The 19801-nt window shown below is 36.8% G+C and overlaps 1 protein-coding gene across 1 annotated transcript in view; it reads right to left on the bottom strand.

Moving 5' to 3' along the window:
- LOC146458807 (cubilin-like) overlaps nucleotides 1-19801 on the bottom strand; it is a 127263-nt gene that overhangs the window by 68677 nt on the left and 38785 nt on the right. The window contains exons 3-5 of the mRNA XM_085090299.1: nucleotides 9173-9244; nucleotides 7971-8042; nucleotides 671-827 (exon numbers count right to left, since the gene is read on the bottom strand). Of these exons, the coding sequence (XP_084946425.1) occupies nucleotides 671-827; nucleotides 7971-8042; nucleotides 9173-9244 (301 nt within the window). The remainder of the gene's footprint in view (nucleotides 1-670; nucleotides 828-7970; nucleotides 8043-9172; nucleotides 9245-19801) is intronic.

The raw sequence follows: 19801 nt of genomic DNA, 5'->3' as shown, positions 1-19801 counted from the left end.
AACATTACAATAACTTACATTTAAACTATATAATGACTGATTAACAAGGTAACCGATAAAAAATGCTAAAGTAATCCATGGTCTAATTATAAATGATGCAAATACAGCGACACAGACAAACGGACCTTATAAGCAGCTTACCTAGCAATTTTGTCTAGAAAAAAAGGAAAGGTTCCAAAACAACCCATAATAAGGCCAGTATGAAGTACAGACAGGCGCTAAGAGTAGAAAATGAGATCACATACTTGCAAAACTAGTTTATCACATGTGTGTCATGACAATAAATGACAAGGCAGTCTAGCTATTGATTTCATTCTTAGCCGAAGATCTAAACAACAACAACAGCAACAACAACAACAACAACAACAACAACAAAAAGCAAACAAATAAACAAAGAAACAGGTGAAAGAGACTAGAGATAAAAATAGCTACTTTTATAATAATGAGACTAACAAGTAACTTTGTTCTTTGGGATGTCTCAATAACTTTTATTCGAGTAGTGTGTACAACTTTCTTCAATCATAGCGAATATAAACAAAACAAAGAAACAATATGCAATCCGAACCACTGTTTTCATGCAATGGAGGTCATGTAATGTAAACATTACATTACTAACATTAGTTTAAATTATTTTTATTATACTCTAAACACTGATTCGATAGTTTTGTACCTGCAAGATGAATAACCCCCCAGGGTGAAGTGGGAAAAATGAATCCTCATGGCCATGCCGTGTGGAATTTGTACCCGATAAACACAGCTCATGTTGTTGGGATAGTAGCCTGGATATCCGGGACTTTTCAGTACGTTGTTGACAACGGCACCACATCCTGTTGGATTAAGTAGACATTTAGTTTCAATAAGTAATTTCTTAGACATGGATCACTTTGTGATAAAAGTTAACGCTAAAAAATCAACTTTCGACCTCTCCGATGTCAATTTTAAGTGCGAGTAAAACAACAAAGTTTGGCATAAATATTACAAACAGTTCGAATCGGTAAGAATGTCATGAACGCTAAAATTTGATTGAACGTGTCAATGATAAGTATTTAAAAATTAAAAAAAATAAATCAATGAAACAAGAAAACAATAACGAGGCTTGCTAAGAACTGATCTAAACAATAATTTCGCGCGGATGGAATCACACTGTTTGTTAAATGTTGGTTTAAGTTCTTTGATAAAAGAAAAGCGTTACGAAAATGAGGCAGTTAAGTTTGTTCTGACATTTTCTTAAAATTTTAAAACTTCACGCAGTGCCATTTGGGGCTATATTGTGCTGCTCCCTCAGGTGGTTTCCGATTGCTGATCCCTTGTGTTCTTTAATTCGCTAGTGAAGATGTCGGTACGTGTAACCGACATAGCCTGCATCGCACAGGCTACACTGACAATGATAGTCAACGCATTGTTGATTCACAATGGGGTGGCTTTCCATTCCTCACTTTAATCATTTTCGTCCTTGATCTTTCGACTTGTGTACACCGGGCTGATATCCTCATTGATCTTCCGACTGAGGTCTCCAAGTTGTATGCGCTCTGCGTTTGCAGATTTCTGATCTTTGAAAGGCAGCAAGATTCTTATTGCGGCTTTTTGCTTCTCAGGTACTTGCTGTTGGGTACGTGAATCCTCAGACACTTTTTGAATCAATGAATTGGCGGATGGTAGACTGCACAAGTTTGTCTGGGTAGCGCAGTCGGTAAAGGGTCTCTTTTAGGCGTTCTGATTCCTGATTAAAGAGCTTCCACGTAGATGAGAGCTTAAATGCAAGGTTGAAGATATTTCAAAATTTTAAGAAAGTGTCAGAACAAACTTTACTGCCTCATTTTGGAAATGCTTTTGACCAAAGAACTAACACCAACGCTGAACGAACAGTGTGATTCCATCCGCGCGAAATTATTTGTTTAGATCAGTTTTTAACAAGGCTTATTATTTTTTTATTATTTAGTTGTTTTATGTCCTTTTTTTACTTTATGAATACTTAACATCAACACATTTTATCACATTTTAGCGTGCATGACTTTCTGACCAATTTTAACTGTTTACTCTCACTTGAAAATGACCACGGAGAGGTCGAAACGTCATGATTTTTTAGCGTTTACTTTTTTTCCAAAAAAAATTAAATAACCATTATAGAAAGGTTTAAGGGAAGAAAAACTGAGTAAGAGAACATAAAAAGGACGTTTTAATTAAACATAGTTACTCTCCTTTTTCAGTACATTCCAAAAAACATTCACTTCGAGTTCAATTTATTAGATATTAAACTGCAAAAATCAGCACAAAATAACGGTATAAATTAATTAGTGTATAGCTTTATACGGTGTCACTGCTTAATTAAAAGCTAAGCTTTGTGATACGTTTTTTGTTCTTTACTATAATTATTAATCGAGAATAGAGCGTTTTACAGAGAAATGCTTGTTTCAGTACAGTTCATTAATTTTTCTCCTAAGGACTACGAGTCTAACGTTAGTAAATAATAAAATAAATTTTTATCCTTCGGTGTTCGGTGTTTTTGTTGTTTTGGTTAAATCTTCGCCTTTGTATCCCCCTTAAAGTCGAGTTCCGAATTGTTCACGACAGCGCAAAGGGGATCTGAGTAAAGTCAAGTTGTTACGTAAACTCGAGGATGACGCTCAAGCGATGTTCAGTCTGTTATTTTTATTTTTGAATTGTCAAAGCTCTCTGTGCTTTCTGATTCAGGCAACTCAGAAATCAGTTTTATCGCTGGATACGGAATGGAACCCGATTAGGCATTTATACCGTCTATCACCGCAGAGATAACACCAAACCTCGAGTGAGTCTAGCGATGAAGAAGCTGTTGCTTATGCTGACAACCCACTGGCGGACGCAAAAAGGACAGCGAGATACCAAGGAGAAGTGAAGGCCAATTAAAGGACAATGTAGAACTCAAGGAATGCCAAGATTCGCGATTGTTTCCATTAATTCTACGCGCGCTTTTGTCGTGCTTATTGATATTTTCCATGTGTTGGCATGCTTTCTTTACACGCTAAAGCGTTTTTATTTCTTAAATCATTTATCCGCTTACTGTACTCCAGATACAAGTGTAGAAATTGTGGAGTCGTTTGGTTACAAAAATGTGCGAGCGTTGTTGCTAGCGCTGTTGTGAACTGTAAGATTGTCGATCAGTCGAGGGTCGTTCTGCTATCACGGAAGTATAAATTGCTGGGAAAGCGGTGATTCCGAAGCTGTCTCGCTCTAACCTGTTGTTTACACGCTGGGCAGCGATTGGCATGCCGCTGAGCCGTCGCGCCACTAAATTATAAACCTTACTCGCTCATTACACCCTGACCGCCAACGGCGAGCCACCGAGATTCGTCCTTTACACGCGACTGGCGAGCCACCTCGCGAAATGTGTCTCTCTATTGTTTATTTGATTCGAATCTTACGAATCGTAAGATTCGAATCCTACGAGGTCGGTACGACCTCGCACCGACCACTCTCATATTTGATTGATAGGGAGCGCGAATTTCCTATTTGGAGTCTCAATGCGACGACTCAGTAGTTCTATCTCCACGAAACTTTGGAATTTACCATCTATTTGCTGCTCTTATCGTCCGCGCGTATAAAGTAAGTGTGACCGAAACGCGTTCAATAGCCTCCCTGATCAGTACTATTTGCATCGCCGATACATGTCCATCCGGGGGCCGTCAACTGTTGAACTGTTTTTTCCTGGATCCCTCACTGATTGATACCGATGAAAATGCCGACGATTGGGCGTAGTCCAAGGTAAAGTAATATTTTTTAGATGCTACCATTTTTTCGCGTGTTTAGCCCAGTTGATTACTCCAATGTTCCCTGTAACGCGTTCTGCGATGGAAGCTGCTATCTTTACATTTATCTTTCCATCTACGCTTTGAAGTTTTAGTTCGAAGATTTTTGTCTCGAAGCTGTCTGTCCGACCATTCAGAACGTTAACGGTTACTCTACGGTTCTTCCCTTTAAGTCCTAACTCAGCTGCTACATCACTGTTAATGTATGTCTTACTACTACCGTCGTCTAGTAGCGCTTTAACGACCACTTCATGAGGAGCCGCGTAGAGGTGTTAAAACTAATTAGGTTGAGTGACGGTTGCTATGATCGAATCCCTGTTCGAGAGCAGCAATCTGTCAACAGTATAGTAAAGAATCTTTTTCAGTCGCGTGTAATGTCTGGATCGAGCTTGCCGCAAAGCAATGAAGTCTTTGTGACTAGAAAGCTTGGCTTCTGTGGAAATGCACAGTTAACTGGAAGCGAAAACTCCTGTGATCTGTCCAAAAGCCTGACTACACATCGACTGTCGGAAACGGAAAAATGACAATTTTTGCTGAGGGTTTTCGTTTTCCCGCCAAACTAATTGGCGCGCTGAATGGTCCTAAGTCGACGAACCATAACATGAATGATTTGTTCGCCCATGGTCTCTACGATGCAAATTTAGAGTTTATTTTTCGGCAAGCTAATTTTCTACATCATTTTCCAAGAATTGAATGAAAAATAAAGTCAATCGTCATCCTCCAGTGGTCCGCAAAGGTAAGTGCCATTTTTATGTTTACGTTATATATTTGATCAGCACTCGCGATTTCGTGATTTGGGAAAAAGTGTAACGGCGTCGATCACCAGCCTCCATTTTCCACGTGTGTAGGAACTCTTAGAATCAGAGTCAATACAAAATATATTTTTAAAATGCCTTTTATGATATTGTTGCCGTCCTGTGTTACTGTTAGTATTTCAGACGGTAAGCCCAAAATAGATGATAGATACTGGCAATCAATGTTCACCACGCTGAGTGCGACAAAAGTGACCAAAAATAAAGGGGCTAAATATTTACGGTTTTATTGTGTAAAGGTAAAAGACATAATTAGGTCACAGTTGTTCTCTCGGGTGTGTCGCCTGAGAACAATAAGCAATCAGGTGCGTCGCCTTTGCTTCGTGAGCTACCTCCGATAATAATATTAGAAATTTCTTCACAGAGAGATTTTGAACTCGGCCGTCCTTATCTCGGGTGAGTCGCCTGATAAGGACGAGCAATCGGGTGTGTCGCCTTTGCTTTGCCGTGTTTGATACTCGCTGCACATCGGCGATAAATTTATTTTTCTCCGGGTTTTTGAATTTTCCGGAGGTTTTTGACTGAACCGGAAATATTCGACTGCACGCAGTGAGTGAATGTTGATTGCTGTAAACTTTTTACAACGCACTGGGGCTCGTATTGCACCGAAAATGTGGTTTTAAACTTTCAACAGCACTCCCGTAAACAAGAGGCCTCCTGCAGTGATCGAGGAAAAATTTGGATGGCAAAATCGGTTGCTAAGGCATGCGGCTTGTGCCATTTTTGATTACCAGTGTTACTTTCCTCAGTACAACATATTCACCTCTAGTTTTTTTTTTTTTTTTTTCATGTGCATTGCTGTTATGTGCGATCTCTCTGGTAAGACCTGTGTGGACTCCCCTTCCTGGTATCTCTAACTGGAGCTTCTTTTGTCTCATCTTGATGGACGTTCTAGGGCTGACGATTGCAGCTGTCACTCCTATTGCCGTTTCTTGCAATCTCCGGCCTCCATGTTGTTTTACAATGTAGCACGCCTGTTGTGCGTCCGTTCAAATGACAAAATCGGGACTGTGGGAACTATATTCCGTGGTGGGTCTCTGCTAGGCATCTATAGCAAAAAACGTCGTTGCGCCGCTTTCAGCCACCTCTTTTCAACTGTTATAACTTTAAAACTCGTCGCACTAAATTGGATGGTTATTTCCACAGCCCTGCATGTGCGGCGGCTCTTACTAAACCAGATTTCTTTTCGGGGTACTGGAATTGCCCCATATCCCTCGAAGCGTCTCAGATGGTACTATCCGGAATTCTGCTTCTTGTTTACCCATTGTCCTAATCTTTCAACGAGCTGATGTTTCTTGTGTTCAAAAATCCATCGATGGTACTGTACCAGCATTTACTCTATCATCTTCCTCTGTAGCTTATCACTGAGCGATCCGTTTCCCAACTCCTAATGTCAGCTTAGCTTCCAAGTAGAATGCGATCTGTCGTCTTCTTCCTCCACACTTTCTAATCTACTCTCAGCAGCTTCATAAGCAAACGTTGAATGATCCAAATTCTCAATAACTCTTAACCCTTCGCACGATAAGCACTGTCTGAGCTACAGTAGCTTGTGATCGGGAGTCGCAGTTGCTTTGTCTATACGAGCTTGAAAAAAACTGGGCGCTGATGCTTTGCTTAGTGGACCCTCTGGCTGTGGTCGGTACCTGATGGTGTTTTCCGAGTCTTCTTGTCGTCTAATTCCGCTTCTAGGCCTTGGCGATCTATTACGCCTGTTTATCTTTTCGGGACCGACTCTCAAGCTCTCTTAATTTTTTGGCAAATTCTCCTTCGACCTTCTCCTTCCTAGCCCCAATGGCTAGCTCTAAACTAAAGACCCTTAGCTGCTTATCTCTCGGCGCGCTCTCTAGCCTTTCTCTCTTTGACGTGCAAGTCTTCACATCTCTGGGAAGCACAATATGCGACACTACATGATTCGTAGATATTCGCCAAAATATGAGGATTTTTTAAGAAAGAATCTGGGTGGTTAGGTGCACTTTAATTAGGTGAGCTTGGCATGTTGTAAGTATCAGTTGGGGCTGAAATACATAGTTTATGACAATCGGGAACTTTGGAGTAAAGACAAATCACACATTACATGTGTTTTTAGTTACACAAGTCAATCGGAAGCCTCGTTTAATGTATATTCGGAAAATCTTAAATTAACCTTGTGTAAACCGGGCTTCTTTTATTTGTCTTCTGTGGGAAGGTCTAGGGGTGGGGGGAGGGTGATTGTCCCCCCTCTATAACAGTAGGATTATATGACAGTGAGACTTAGATAGTACGTTTAAAGACGTCTCCTTTGAGGTCCATAGCGCGAAGTGATGACGTCATTTAATGTGGTAAAAAAGGTCATAATTGCCAAATGGCGGCCATCTTGGATTTCTAGATTTCAAAAAACCTTCAGGAAAGCCGCGAAATTGAACGAAAAGTAATCAACACCAATACATAAACAACGTTATGAGCTTAACATATTTAAAAATACGGGAAGGAAAGTGCTGTTTCTTCATTTTAAAAAAGGTTTTTCTATTTTCTCAAAAAAAAAATGCCTGTAAGAATGGTTGCCACGGTAACATCTACGCAAGCCTACGAACACTAACGACCACATTAATTTTTTTTCTAGATAAATTTCCGAAACAATCCTAAAGTTTAAGATAGTTGGCTCAAATATTTTAAAGTTATTCAGGTTGAAAGTCGCCGTGGCAACAATCAGGACTACCAACTACTCCTCGGTCTAGATAGGGGTAAAGTATTTAAGAAAGACTCCTTAAACTGGTATCCTCTATTGACATGATGTTTTCAAAGATTTTACCAAAGTTTCACGAAACAAATGCATGTACTTGGCTAGCAGAATTAATCTTTGGAGAGTGAAAAAGTACAATAAAATTCTCATCACCGCAACCGAGTACAGTGAGAAACCAGCTTTTGGAACATTCCTTCTCCACCAAGTTTAATCCAGTATCGACTCACTACGTTGCTCCGATTATAAAAAATACTTTGTTCCACAGACGTGAAGGCGTTGGAAATTACATTAAATTTAAGCAGATATATTAACAACGTATACTAAGAGAAGAAAAAGAAATACAGTCACCTAGTAGCCAACGCAGTACTAAGAAGATAGTGAATTGTGGTCTTTGTGTTGTCGGTGGGTTTGTCTAAGCAAGCATTATAATGTCTCTTGTTAAGAAGTGTGTCATAAAATGCATTAATGGAGACCTAGGTAAACCTACTTTTCACTGAATTGGTCCGTGTTTAAACTAACCGGTGAAAGTAAGCTCCCTTAAATCTTCAATTCCTCACCGTCGCGCAATTTGTATGCTAAGGTTGTCGACAAGTGTAACGTTAGATTGTAAACCTTATTCCAGTAATATATACTTCAAACATACAAGTCATATATTACCTGTTGCTGGACTCGGTGTCAGGGACGCTGCTATGTTTGTGGTTGGTGTGGTTGTCCACGGAGTCACATTGGCTATTAAGAATCAAATTAAAAACGAAATAAATAGAGAAATCTTGTAAACCAGTTTGTTAAGGTGGTGCACTTGCAAACGTATCCACGATGCTTGTCATAAAACCGCCTGGTATTTAATTGCGGATCAACAGGAAATTTAAATCAGGCAGTTTTTGACAAGTGCAAACAGATGTTCTATAATCCTCAGTATCAGGAACAATCAGGGGCGATCAGTCAAACATTGGCTAGGTATTTTCTCTACATGTATCTAAATGTCATAGAGGGCCTCTCAATAACCGGCACATTTTTATTATATTTTCAAGTACTTCAATTTATTATAAAAGAAGAACGCCCACTTTCTGAGAATCTGTTAAAGTTCTCCAAACATTTGTGAGCTTAGGATCGATTACTAGCTGCTGTTCGCGAAATGAGCGCACGCTCATCCCCGAAGAGACAGTTGGACGTGTCACCTTGGCATTGTTAATTTCAACCTATGAGAAACGTGTTTGCCTGAATCAACCAGGCAACTTAAATTACATAAATTAGCTTTAAGAGGGTTATGTTGGGTTATTGAGAAGTGTAAGATTCAAAATCTTAAAGCTGTTCAACGGGAATCGTTGAAAACGTTGGCTAACATACAAGATGTATTCGTTATATTATTTTACTGACACGATTGGGAAAGTCTCTAATTTTCCAAGCTGCGCCGATGGTTTTTGATGTCACGAAACGGTAGAACTTTCAATCCGTAGCTGTCGTTTTTTCGCCTTTGATGTTGCTGACAAAGGATCAAGTCGAATTTTTTAAATCTACAGGGGTCACCGCCGAAAAATCCAAGCCGATTAACCAATTAGCAAATGCCACGGCGCATGCGTACAAAATGGGATAGAGAAGCTAATCCAAATGGCTCAGAATGATAAGAAAATCTCTTATAGCATATTAATAGAAACTACATTAGTGGAAAAATTGTTTTTCATCGAAATGGTACTTTTTTAAAACTGAACTGTAATGGCTTGCTCCTTTAAAATTTCTTAACATTTTAAATCATTCATGGTCGTGCAGTTTCTATGTGAAAGTTGTCGACAAATATAACGTTATATTTTGAAAACCGAAATCTAGTAATATATATTTCAAAAATACGAGTCATATATTACCTGTTGCTTGACTCGGTGTCGGGGACACTGGTCTGTTTGTGGTTGGTGGGTTGGTCGGTGGAGTCAAAGTAGCTGTTAAGAATCAATTTAGAAAGACAATAAATAGAGACATCTTGTAAATCAGTTTTTCAAGGTGGTGTACTTCCAGACTTATCCATGATATCTGTCAGAAAACCGCCTGTATTTAATTGCGGATCAACGGCAACTTTCCGAGAATCTGTTGAAGACTTCCAAACATTTGTGACCCGAGGGAGCGACCTACATTTTTGTAGAAATATATTATTATAACTACATAGTAGTTAGATATTTGGGTGTATGAGCACACTTTCAAAATATTCGCAAAATTCATACCTGATTCAACAATGAACTCAAAAACCTAAATCCTCGGTTTTTGAAAACCTAAATTTTTTTCCTCGGTTTTCAAAAACCTAAATTATCCTCGGTTCTGTTTTTAGCCACTTTATAAAATCTGAAATAAACTTTTCGAGTAAACTTTACTTCAAATGTTTGTAATTTATTCACGCAACTGTCATACAACTTCACTGAAAAATTTCACAAATGACTATGTGTTTCACTGAAAAATTTCACAATTGTGAAGCAAAATTGTGACGATTGTGATTGGCTGAAAAAATCATACGACTGTCATATGACTTGTAAACAATAGAAATTTGATGACTCATTTCATAGGGAAAGTCCCTTATGTATGACATCATCAAGTTCACGATGACACAACCCAAAGCGGACTGGACACTAGTTTGTTAATACACGTGTCGGCCATTTTGTCGCCATTTTGCGAAGAGCTTGTGTTTTCATGTTTATCGTTCATGTTTTGGGATATACTGGTCATTTATTTCTCCACTTTCATCGTTCTGATGTTTGTAGACGCTTTTTGAGGTAAGAATATCATTTATCTTGCACACAACAATAGATTTTTTTATTGGATCGACTCGCTATCGAATATTCGTGAGGCCGTGACTGTATTCGATAGAATGAGCTTATTTATTTTTGCACATCGACTAAATCCTTGATTGGGATCCAAGAATTAAAGGCATCATTGTATCCTTTCCACTTTACCAAAGCTTGTTTCTTCTTGTAATCTCTCCTGATAACTTTATCGATTCTGAATATCTCCTGTTTGGCTTTCAATAATTCTGGTTCATAAAAGCTCCCTTTAATCTCTTCATTATTGAGATCTTTCAGTTTATAAGTGATTGGATTCGTGTATTGAATTTTATCGATAATGAAGACCTCTTCTGTCCAGTTTTCTGTATAACCTCGATCAAACAGCTTTCTTTTATACTTTGATATTCTAACCTTTTCACCAACTTGGAATTTTGCTTGGGATGACAATTGCTTCAAATTGCCATAAAGATTGAAGTAAACAGTTCCTTCATTCTTTTTCTTAGATGCTTCTGTTGGTGTCATTTTTATTAGTGTTTAGTGTTATTATACTGATTCAATATTTTAGGCAAAATATCCAGATACATTGTATTGCCTTGGGCAGTGAATCGTTTCCACATTTTATTTTTAATCGTTCGGTTCCACCTTTCCACCACTGATGACTTCTGTTCATTTTCAGTCGAATACAGTGTAATGTTATGTTTTTTTAAGTAAGTCTTTGAAATGTTTGTTGTAGAACTCTGAGCCTTTATCAGTCCACAGATACTTTGGTTTTCGACCCTCTTTGAATATGCTTTGAAATGCTGTTGTTATGGTCTCACCTTTTTTATCTGTTAATGGGACAATCCAACCGTATTTACTAAAAACATCTATAGTCATGAGAAGATACCTATTACCTTTATTCCATTTACTGAATTGTTGCATTTCAATAAAATCAGCAGCCCATATTTCATCAATATTATTTACAATAACACGCCGCCGAGTAAAGTTACGTCTTATGGGTTTATGCAGCTCATTAGCTAATTTTTCTTGCCAGTTTTCCTCTTTACCCGACGGCTTTTGACGTTTTTTGGAACCCCAAGTCCCAATTTTGATTTTGTATTGATTGCATTTCTTGCCAACCAATGTCCCCATTGTCGTTCGGAATATGGAACAGCATCCAATGATTTAACCATCTTTTTATCAGCTTTTAATTTACATTTTTTGTCATCTTTGCAGACTGAATAATCAACATCATGTTGTATGGCTATTGCATCTGTTTTGCCTGTTGGTTTATCATATATTTCCAATATTTGCCCTGTTTTGGGGTTATATTTGACTTGATTTTCCAAATCATTGTATGGACCAGTGTATTTATGACCAGGTAATACCCACCCAGCTTTGGGTTTTGGGAGCTTACCAATCATTTTGTGTATATCAATTGAACCACCGCTTTTGGGTCGTCCTTTGATTCCCTTTTCATACTCATCCCAATTTGGTGGATGCCAACCAATTGAATCATAACTTGAGCATTTCGGTGTGTTGTGATATTTGCTTCCAATCTTGACCATGCTTTCACAAGGATAATCTTTGTATTTTTCTAATGTCTTTTTTCCAGCCTTGCCAGACCAAAATTGACTCGACAATATGCCAGTATCTGTGCTAAATGCACTTTTGGCAATGTCTCCAGATTTGTATCTATCAAAGACTTCCTTTGTTGATGGAATTAATGTTCCAACAACATCCATCGACTTCGATGTAACCTTGCCTGGTGTGCCAAATTGTTCTAAAATTGTATCTAAATTACCACCATCAAGTTCTTTTCGGTCAGTTTTGTACCTTCTTTTTGGTCTTACTTTGGATGATAATTTATCAAACATCTCTGATCCAGTCTTTTGAAGAAAAGGAGTTGCTTTAGAGATAGCATAATCAATAGCTTTTTTCTGCAATTTAGGGTTTCTAAGTGCTTCAGACCCATAATATCGGCCCATTTCAACTGCTTTCTTTCCCAACCATGGTAATGCATGTTGAATTAACATATCAGCACCAGTTGATGCTAAAGTATCCATTATGCCCCCCCCCCCCCCCCCCTTCGGAGGGGCTATTTAGTTTCCCTGTTTTTTAACAAATTTGGTTTTAGGTATACCACATTCAGCACATGTACAGAAGAACATGAGCCGACCATTTTTGGCTTGCTTGTAACCTGCAGGCTGAACACATTCAGTTTCTTTCTTTTGTTTAACACAATATGATTTGACCATTTTATATCACTATATTAGATTAATTATCATCAGAGTCAGACTCATAATCTGAGTCACTTTCATCATCTTCAGAATCTGTTACCAATGTACACCATAAACATAATTTTCCTGAAAATTCTGTGTATTCATCACATTCTTCACAATATCTTATATCAACCATTATACAAATTAATTAGATAATTTTTCAAAATATTGGATTATAAAATTATGATTGACACTTTGATTGTTCATGTCAAAATGTGCATTGTGGATTGTTTTCAATATACTTGTACCCTTTTGTCTCTCAAATAAATAATACAAACACCAATAGCCACACAATACTGAATCTCTTTCTTGGATTTCATCACCTGAATACATTAATCGTTTGCCACTTGTTGACATGAATTGCATAATTTCTTTTGGCATAATTAACCCAAAACTGTCAAAATATTCTACATATTTGTCTCCGTTTCGATAAGCAACCCAATGTGTACCTGGTCCAATCTGTGAATCCAGGTTAATGATACCAACTTCATCTTTTTTCATCTTTTGTGGTAGATTATCTCTGCTGTAAATGCCTCTGAAGTGTTTTATTTTGAGTTTTTTGACCCAATCAATGAGTTCAAAGTTACTGAGTGGTTTATTTATGAATTTCACAGAATGTCTCCGATTAATGGAATCCCCTTGAATGGACTGTTTTTGCCTAACAACAGACCTTTTCCTTTTTTGGTTTTTTTTTTACCTTTACCATATTGATCCCATGTACCGAAAAATGGAGGCGGCCTATAATTAACTGGTAGGACCAAACCACCATCTTTTTTTGTTGTGTTTGGAACAAAAACTGGAACCGATCTTCTGGATCTACTTCTATCCACTTGCAAGCCTTTACCCATTAATGCATTCAAAACCATTGGAATGCCAATAGAAGCCAATAATGTCCCCAAAAAACCTCCTGATTGTGTCTTAGTTGGTTTAATTACAATCTGTCCACCAGTATGTATTGCATTGACAATTTGCTTCTTTTGTGCTTCAGTGAGCCAATCTTTGTATTTTATTAATTGATCAATTTTATTTTGAGGAATTAGGAAACCACCAACTTGTCCTCTACCAAATATTTTATTGACTCCCACATTTGCAAGCCCAGAAAGTGCTCCAGTAGCTAATGGTCCAACTGCTTTTGCTGCCATTGGTAGTAATTTTGTGCCAATTTTGAATAATGATGACCAAAGACTGCCTCCTTGTTGTACAGCTTTTCGTATCTGTCTTTTGCTTATTTTAATATCTGCTCCAGTTTTGTTTTGCATTGCCTTTTTCAACCTATTTATTTGTGTTTTGGTTAACATCAGCTGATCCGGACCAGTTAATTCAGAATTTGATAATCTTATTGTTATTGCTGAATTGTTTTTTAATGCTTTTGCTAGTTTATCTTTTTGCCCAATTGATAGTGTTACTCCGTGTAAATGATAAGTTGTCATATCTTTTATATAACTAACGTTACATTAAAAATTTATTCCATTTATCGAAACAATATTTTACCATCTTTTTGGATGAGTTCAGCGTCTTGTTCATATAATGTCAATGCATAAACTGAATATGCAGTTGCAGTTGTACCAGATAATTCATAATGAAATGTCAGCTTTGTGGTACCATCTTTGATATCCATTTTTTGTTTTGTTAAATCGAAATACAAGAATGGGAATAGTGTTTTGAAGTTATTGATATTTAACAAAGTCCCCTGACTGTATTCATTATTTGCATGCACATATTTGAGGACATCTCTGTAAACTCGAGTCAAATCAGCCTCTGGAGTGTAATGTACATCAGGATATTCATTGCCATTAGCCACAGATAAATGACAATTTAGCAATGTTCTGGGATCTGTTGATACACTAAATGTATTGTACAAAAATGGATTTACTGTTTGTGCAGCAAGATTTGCATCATTGATAATGAAAACAAATACATGTCTTGGCTTTGAAATACCACTTGTTATCTGAAAATTACCACTTCTTTGTGTTGATGAATTACTTCTCTCAATATTTTCTCGCAAATAAACCCATTTATGTGGCTTCAAAAACTGACTCATATACAGTGATTGTCCTTCTGAATTGAAAGTGATTCGTGGTACAATAAGCTCCATTCTAGTAATCATTACACGACAATCAGCCCCAGCTTGCCAAATAAGATTGGCATCAGATTCAATCTGCAAATTTAATTCCAATCTTGTTGATGGTAATAACTCATCCATCAATGCTTCAAAGAATGAGTATCGATTCAATGGTATTTCTGTATTGACAACCACTGATAGACCCAAAAGCGCTTTTCTTGCAGCAAATCCTTTGTTGTACAAAGCTTGTGCAGGTCTCTCTTCAGCACTTCGGTTTGTATCCAGATAGAAAAACTCATTGGTTGCAGTTGATTGAGCATATCCTGGACTATATTCCAATAGATTCTTAATATTTACACAATGATTTGCATCATTACAATCATATACCATTTTACCATTCAATCTTACATCGAAATCATGTATAAGACTGTGTGAACCATTAACAATACCATTATGGTCTTCAGCTGCTATATTTCCATTCTGCATTGTTTGGACTTTAAAACCAACTGATATTCTTGCATTATACCAATCAAATGGTGTTACTTCTCCTGTGTTATCGACTACGAAACGATAACCATCTTTCTTTTGTGACCTATCATTTCCTGGGTTACCAGTATTCAATGGTGTCTCCAATTGGAAGAAGACATCTTCATATCTCTCAATGTATTTTGGATTTCTGAATGATTTCATTTATACAGATATGTTATATTATTTTCATTTTCTCCTTCTTTTGAGTTTTCCACCGGATATCATCTGATTGACTCTCTCAGCTATTTGAAAATCAGTCAGTGGCTGCTCCATTTTTGGTTGGCTCATTGTCACTGATTTTGTTTTGGAAGGTTGTTTTTTGCTCAATAATTGAATTATTTTATCACCTGCTTTATTACCAGCAAACTCACCAGTTTTGGTGACTGCTTTTTCAGCTGCAGTTTTGGCTCCTTTCTTAGCTAATTCTTTTGCTGTTTTTCCGAAAAGTTTTGATCCAACTGATCTGAAAACATCCATAATTCCTTCACCATGAATATGTTTCATCGCATAACGACCCAATTCTGGGTCAAAACGTGGTTTAAATTCACTTTGTCGTACCATATATTGATATATTATATTAAACTAGACCTGAGAATCAAGCTCATGAACCAGTCAATGCCATTCAAGTCAATTGGCCGACCCAAAGCGTCAGTCACTGTTATCCCCATTTCTGAAATAATTGACTTGGAAACTGGGCTGTATAATGCTCTTTTTGGCTCAAAAGTAAAGGGATAACTCCTTGTTAAATTGTCAGTGGGTATCATTATCAGTGTATTTGTGAATCGTCCATCACTGAGGCTATCAGTTATTATATCACAATTAATGTTCAAAACGTCAATATCATTGGTAATATTTGGCAATTTTGTCCCATGTTCAGTTTGGTTAATTAACTTTGGTTCAAATCCAATAAGCGCTCCAAAATTAGAGTTTCTAATATCAAGCTTCCATTGGTTGTCCAGCTCAATGACAACTCTATATGATGAAAGCACAAAATATAGATTGATGCCCTTGCTGGAAGATGGTTTATCTCCATTTTGAATTATTGATTGAGTGATATAATCATCAAGATCATCATATGAATACATTCCATCAACAAATGTGATTGTCTTCCATTTTGTACCATTATCTGGGCTGTATTTTATTGTATTATTGTTGTATCCTGCATTGACATTATGCCACGAGTATGTCATTGAAACTCGATCCACAGCTAGCTCATGTCTCATTGTTGTGTCAAGCTTCAATGGTGGATCAAATTTGATAATATAAAGTCTTCAGGCCGACTTCGACCTATTTTTTGTCGGTTAACAGATGAAATATGTATCGCTCTTTCTTGCATATATCATTACATTATATATTGTTGCAATAAATCAATGAGTTGTTTGTTGTTTATCAAGCCAAGTTGATTCAATTTATGGGCTATTTGTGAAAATTCCTCTTTGACTCCATTATTGCCAGCCAAAATGGATCCACCAAGCAATTCCATTCTGTCAATCAAATCATTAGCATCATTGAAATAAACAACACCAGAGCCCAATTTCTTGAATTTTTTGCTGGATTTATGGATTGGAATCTCACTGAGTTGGTTCAATTCATCAAATACCATTTTGGCAATATCGCTGTATTTCTTCTTTGAATTAAATCTCTTGGTCAATAAATCGATTGTATCGAAATCAACTTTTTTGTCCATTACTTTGCGTTTATCTTTTGTTGCCACAAGTCTGAGTTGTCCCATTAATTTTGGAATATCAATCATTAGTCCACCATATTTCCCAGAAGATGATATTTTGTATGCATTTCTCTTTGGTTGAGTATAACCAGAACCTTTTTTGATGGTTTTCATTCCTTCTGGGATTATTTTAATGCGCCCTCTGTATTTTTGCAATAATTTGATATCTTCATCAATTCTATCAATTTTGTCTTTATTCTTAGTCTTTCCTTGACCCTTTGATAAAGGTCCCTTCTTTGCTCCAAGTTTTTTCAACATCTTGCCAATATTTTCATCATAATCTTTGATATCGATATCCCCTTGCACAGAAGCTTTGAAAACAGAACTCGGAGGTGCAAGATCGTATTGCATCAATTTTTGTATCTCATCATCATCAAAACCAGCATCCAAATTTGATTCAACATCAGGTGACATCATTAATGGTTTATAGCCAATTGGTAGCTTTGCTTCTGGTCATTGTGATTGTGGTTGTGTTTCAGGCTGATAAGTTAACATAGCAATGTCTTCCAAACCTGAAGTCAACGCTTTTTGGTTTTTCTCCAATTGTTCAATCAGTTTGTCTTGTTTTTCATCAATTGTTTTTTTTTGTTTCCTCTTGAGCTTTAATAATTGGTTTGAAAGTTTCTGATAAACCTTGTTGTAAATCTTGTTTATCATGCTTGTACTCCTTCAATGTATCTCTAACTTGTTTGGTTATTGTTCCAGCCTTAATCTTGGCTTCAGATAATTGTTTTAATCTCTGTAAATCCATTATATTATTAACTTATATTAACTTATCTCAACTTATATAATGTATTGATATACATGGAAATCCCAAATTATGACAGACATGATAAAAACACTAATTTCAAAAGATTGTATGGTTACATGCCAAGTGACACGTTTCGGATGTTAATATGTGGTAATTCAGGATCTGGAAAGACAAATTTATTGTACCATATGCTGATGAAACCACTTTTGTATTATGATAGAATACATTTATATGCCAAAAATTTGGAGCAACAAAAATACAAGGATATGCTACAAACATTGACTGATATATCATAGTGTCGGGTATAATGTCCTTGTTTGTAGCAATGATGATATAATTCCAGTGGAGGAATTGAAGGATGATGATGCCCAGAAGATAGTAATATTTGATGACTTTATTTGTGAAAAAAACCAGAAACCATTGATTGATTATTTCATTCGTGGCAGACACAAAAACTGCTCTGTTATTTATCTGAGCCAATCGTTCTACAAAACACCAAAAGATATTCGACTCAATTGCTCTCATTTCTGTGTCTATGACTTTCCTAGCAGCAATAAAAGAGGTCTAATATCCCGCGAGTTGGGTGTCGAAAAGGATAAATACATCAAAGCAACCAAAGAGCCATTTTCATTTCTATATGTTGATAAGCCCATGAAAAGAATTAACAGGAATTTTTATGGAACAATATAATCAAATGATATAAATGGGAATATTCAACGAACATAGTTCATCGTCTTCTTTCACAACAGGAGGATTCAGAACGGTTCCTCTTCAAGGAGCCGCTGGGCCTCAAGGAATAGGGTTTAAATTGACCCAAAATGGCAATTATGATATACAAAACAAAAAACTTGTTAATGTTAAACAAGGAGCTGATCCCAATGATGTTGTCACAAAGAGCCAAATACAATTGTTGGATAATGCTCCTGGTGATGTGCGAGCTAATAAAGCAGTAATTTACAGCAACAGTGGAAGTGTTCATACCAATAGTATCTATCTACAAGACACACCAGACGGGGCTGGTAGCTCCAATGATGTTCGATTATTGACTGAGCATCAGTCTTATGAAAACATTCATCTTAATATACCAGATTTGAAAAACTTTGATGGCCATGGTGGACGAGCTAAAAGCGAAATAATGGTTACATCAACAGAACAACATATTACTGGACGGAAAACATTTTTTGATATTAGTGTTTTAAAACCTGATAATAACGATCAAGCGGCGAATAAAAAATATGTCGATGATGAGATTAAAAAAATACCATCACCTGATTTATCTACATATTTGAAAAAAGATGGCACTGTTGAAATGACTGGAAATCTGGATATGGGTAATCAACAAATTACTAATCTTGGAGCCAATATACAAAATACATATGATGTCGTTAATTTAGGTTTCTGTGATACAAAATATTTACAAAAAGTCTCCAATAGTGACCTCGATATGGACAATCATAAAATCAAAGATATGGCTCAACCAACTGATGATAACGATGCTGTTAATAAACACTACGTTGATCATAACTTTCTCAACAGGTTAACACCCAATGCTCTTGGTGGTGAATTAGATATGAGAGGTCATAAAATAATCGTTCTTGGAAATCCTTCCAATCCCAATGATGCTTCCACTAAAGCATATGTTGATACAGAAATAGCTAAAATACCATCTGTTGGAAGTGATTTGAGTGTATATTTGAAAAAAGATGGAAGTGTTGCAATGACTGAAAACCTTGATATGAATAATAAACAAATCAAAGATATGGCTCAACCAACTGATGATAATGATGCTACTACCAAAAAATATTTTGATGACAAATTGGAGCAAAGTCATCTTGTCAGCAGCCATAAAACAAATGAATTCAAATATCTTACAGATACCGATGAAAGCAGTTCAGAATATAATATCACAGTGAATGGAATAGCTGCTTTCAATCAATCCCCACATCAGAATAAAAAAGCTTATGATATCACATTGATTAAAGACAGTGGAAGCAATGATTACAGATCAAGGATAGGTTTCAATATTTATACTCTTGCTATTGGAACATACACAATTGTGTTTGAATTCTACCCACCAGAAATGACTAATATTCAATTATCATGTACTGCATCTGAAGCATACATCCACAAAGCTGTACAGCGTGATTTCACTGCTTATAGCAAGCTATTGGTTCAATTTAATAACAACAGCAAACAAACTCCAAATTACATCTATTTGACGATGCATGGAACAGCTACAGCGACTCCAGTTCAATGTCAACTGGTTGTTTATGGGGTAAAAGATTGGTCAGATAGCGTTTATCCAGGAGTGTATGATGGCTTGGACAATGTCATGTTTGAATATAAAAATGGAGATATGCAGATGCAAGTCAATTTGGATATGAATAATAAGATTATT

Source organism: Pavona decussata, unplaced genomic scaffold (genome assembly GCF_977016875.1).
Source record: "Pavona decussata unplaced genomic scaffold, jaPavDecu1.1 SCAFFOLD_228, whole genome shotgun sequence".
Classification (NCBI taxonomy): domain Eukaryota; kingdom Metazoa; phylum Cnidaria; class Anthozoa; order Scleractinia; family Agariciidae; genus Pavona; species Pavona decussata.
Note: the sequence above shows the minus strand (reverse complement) of the source record. Positions and strands in the feature narration are given on the sequence as shown.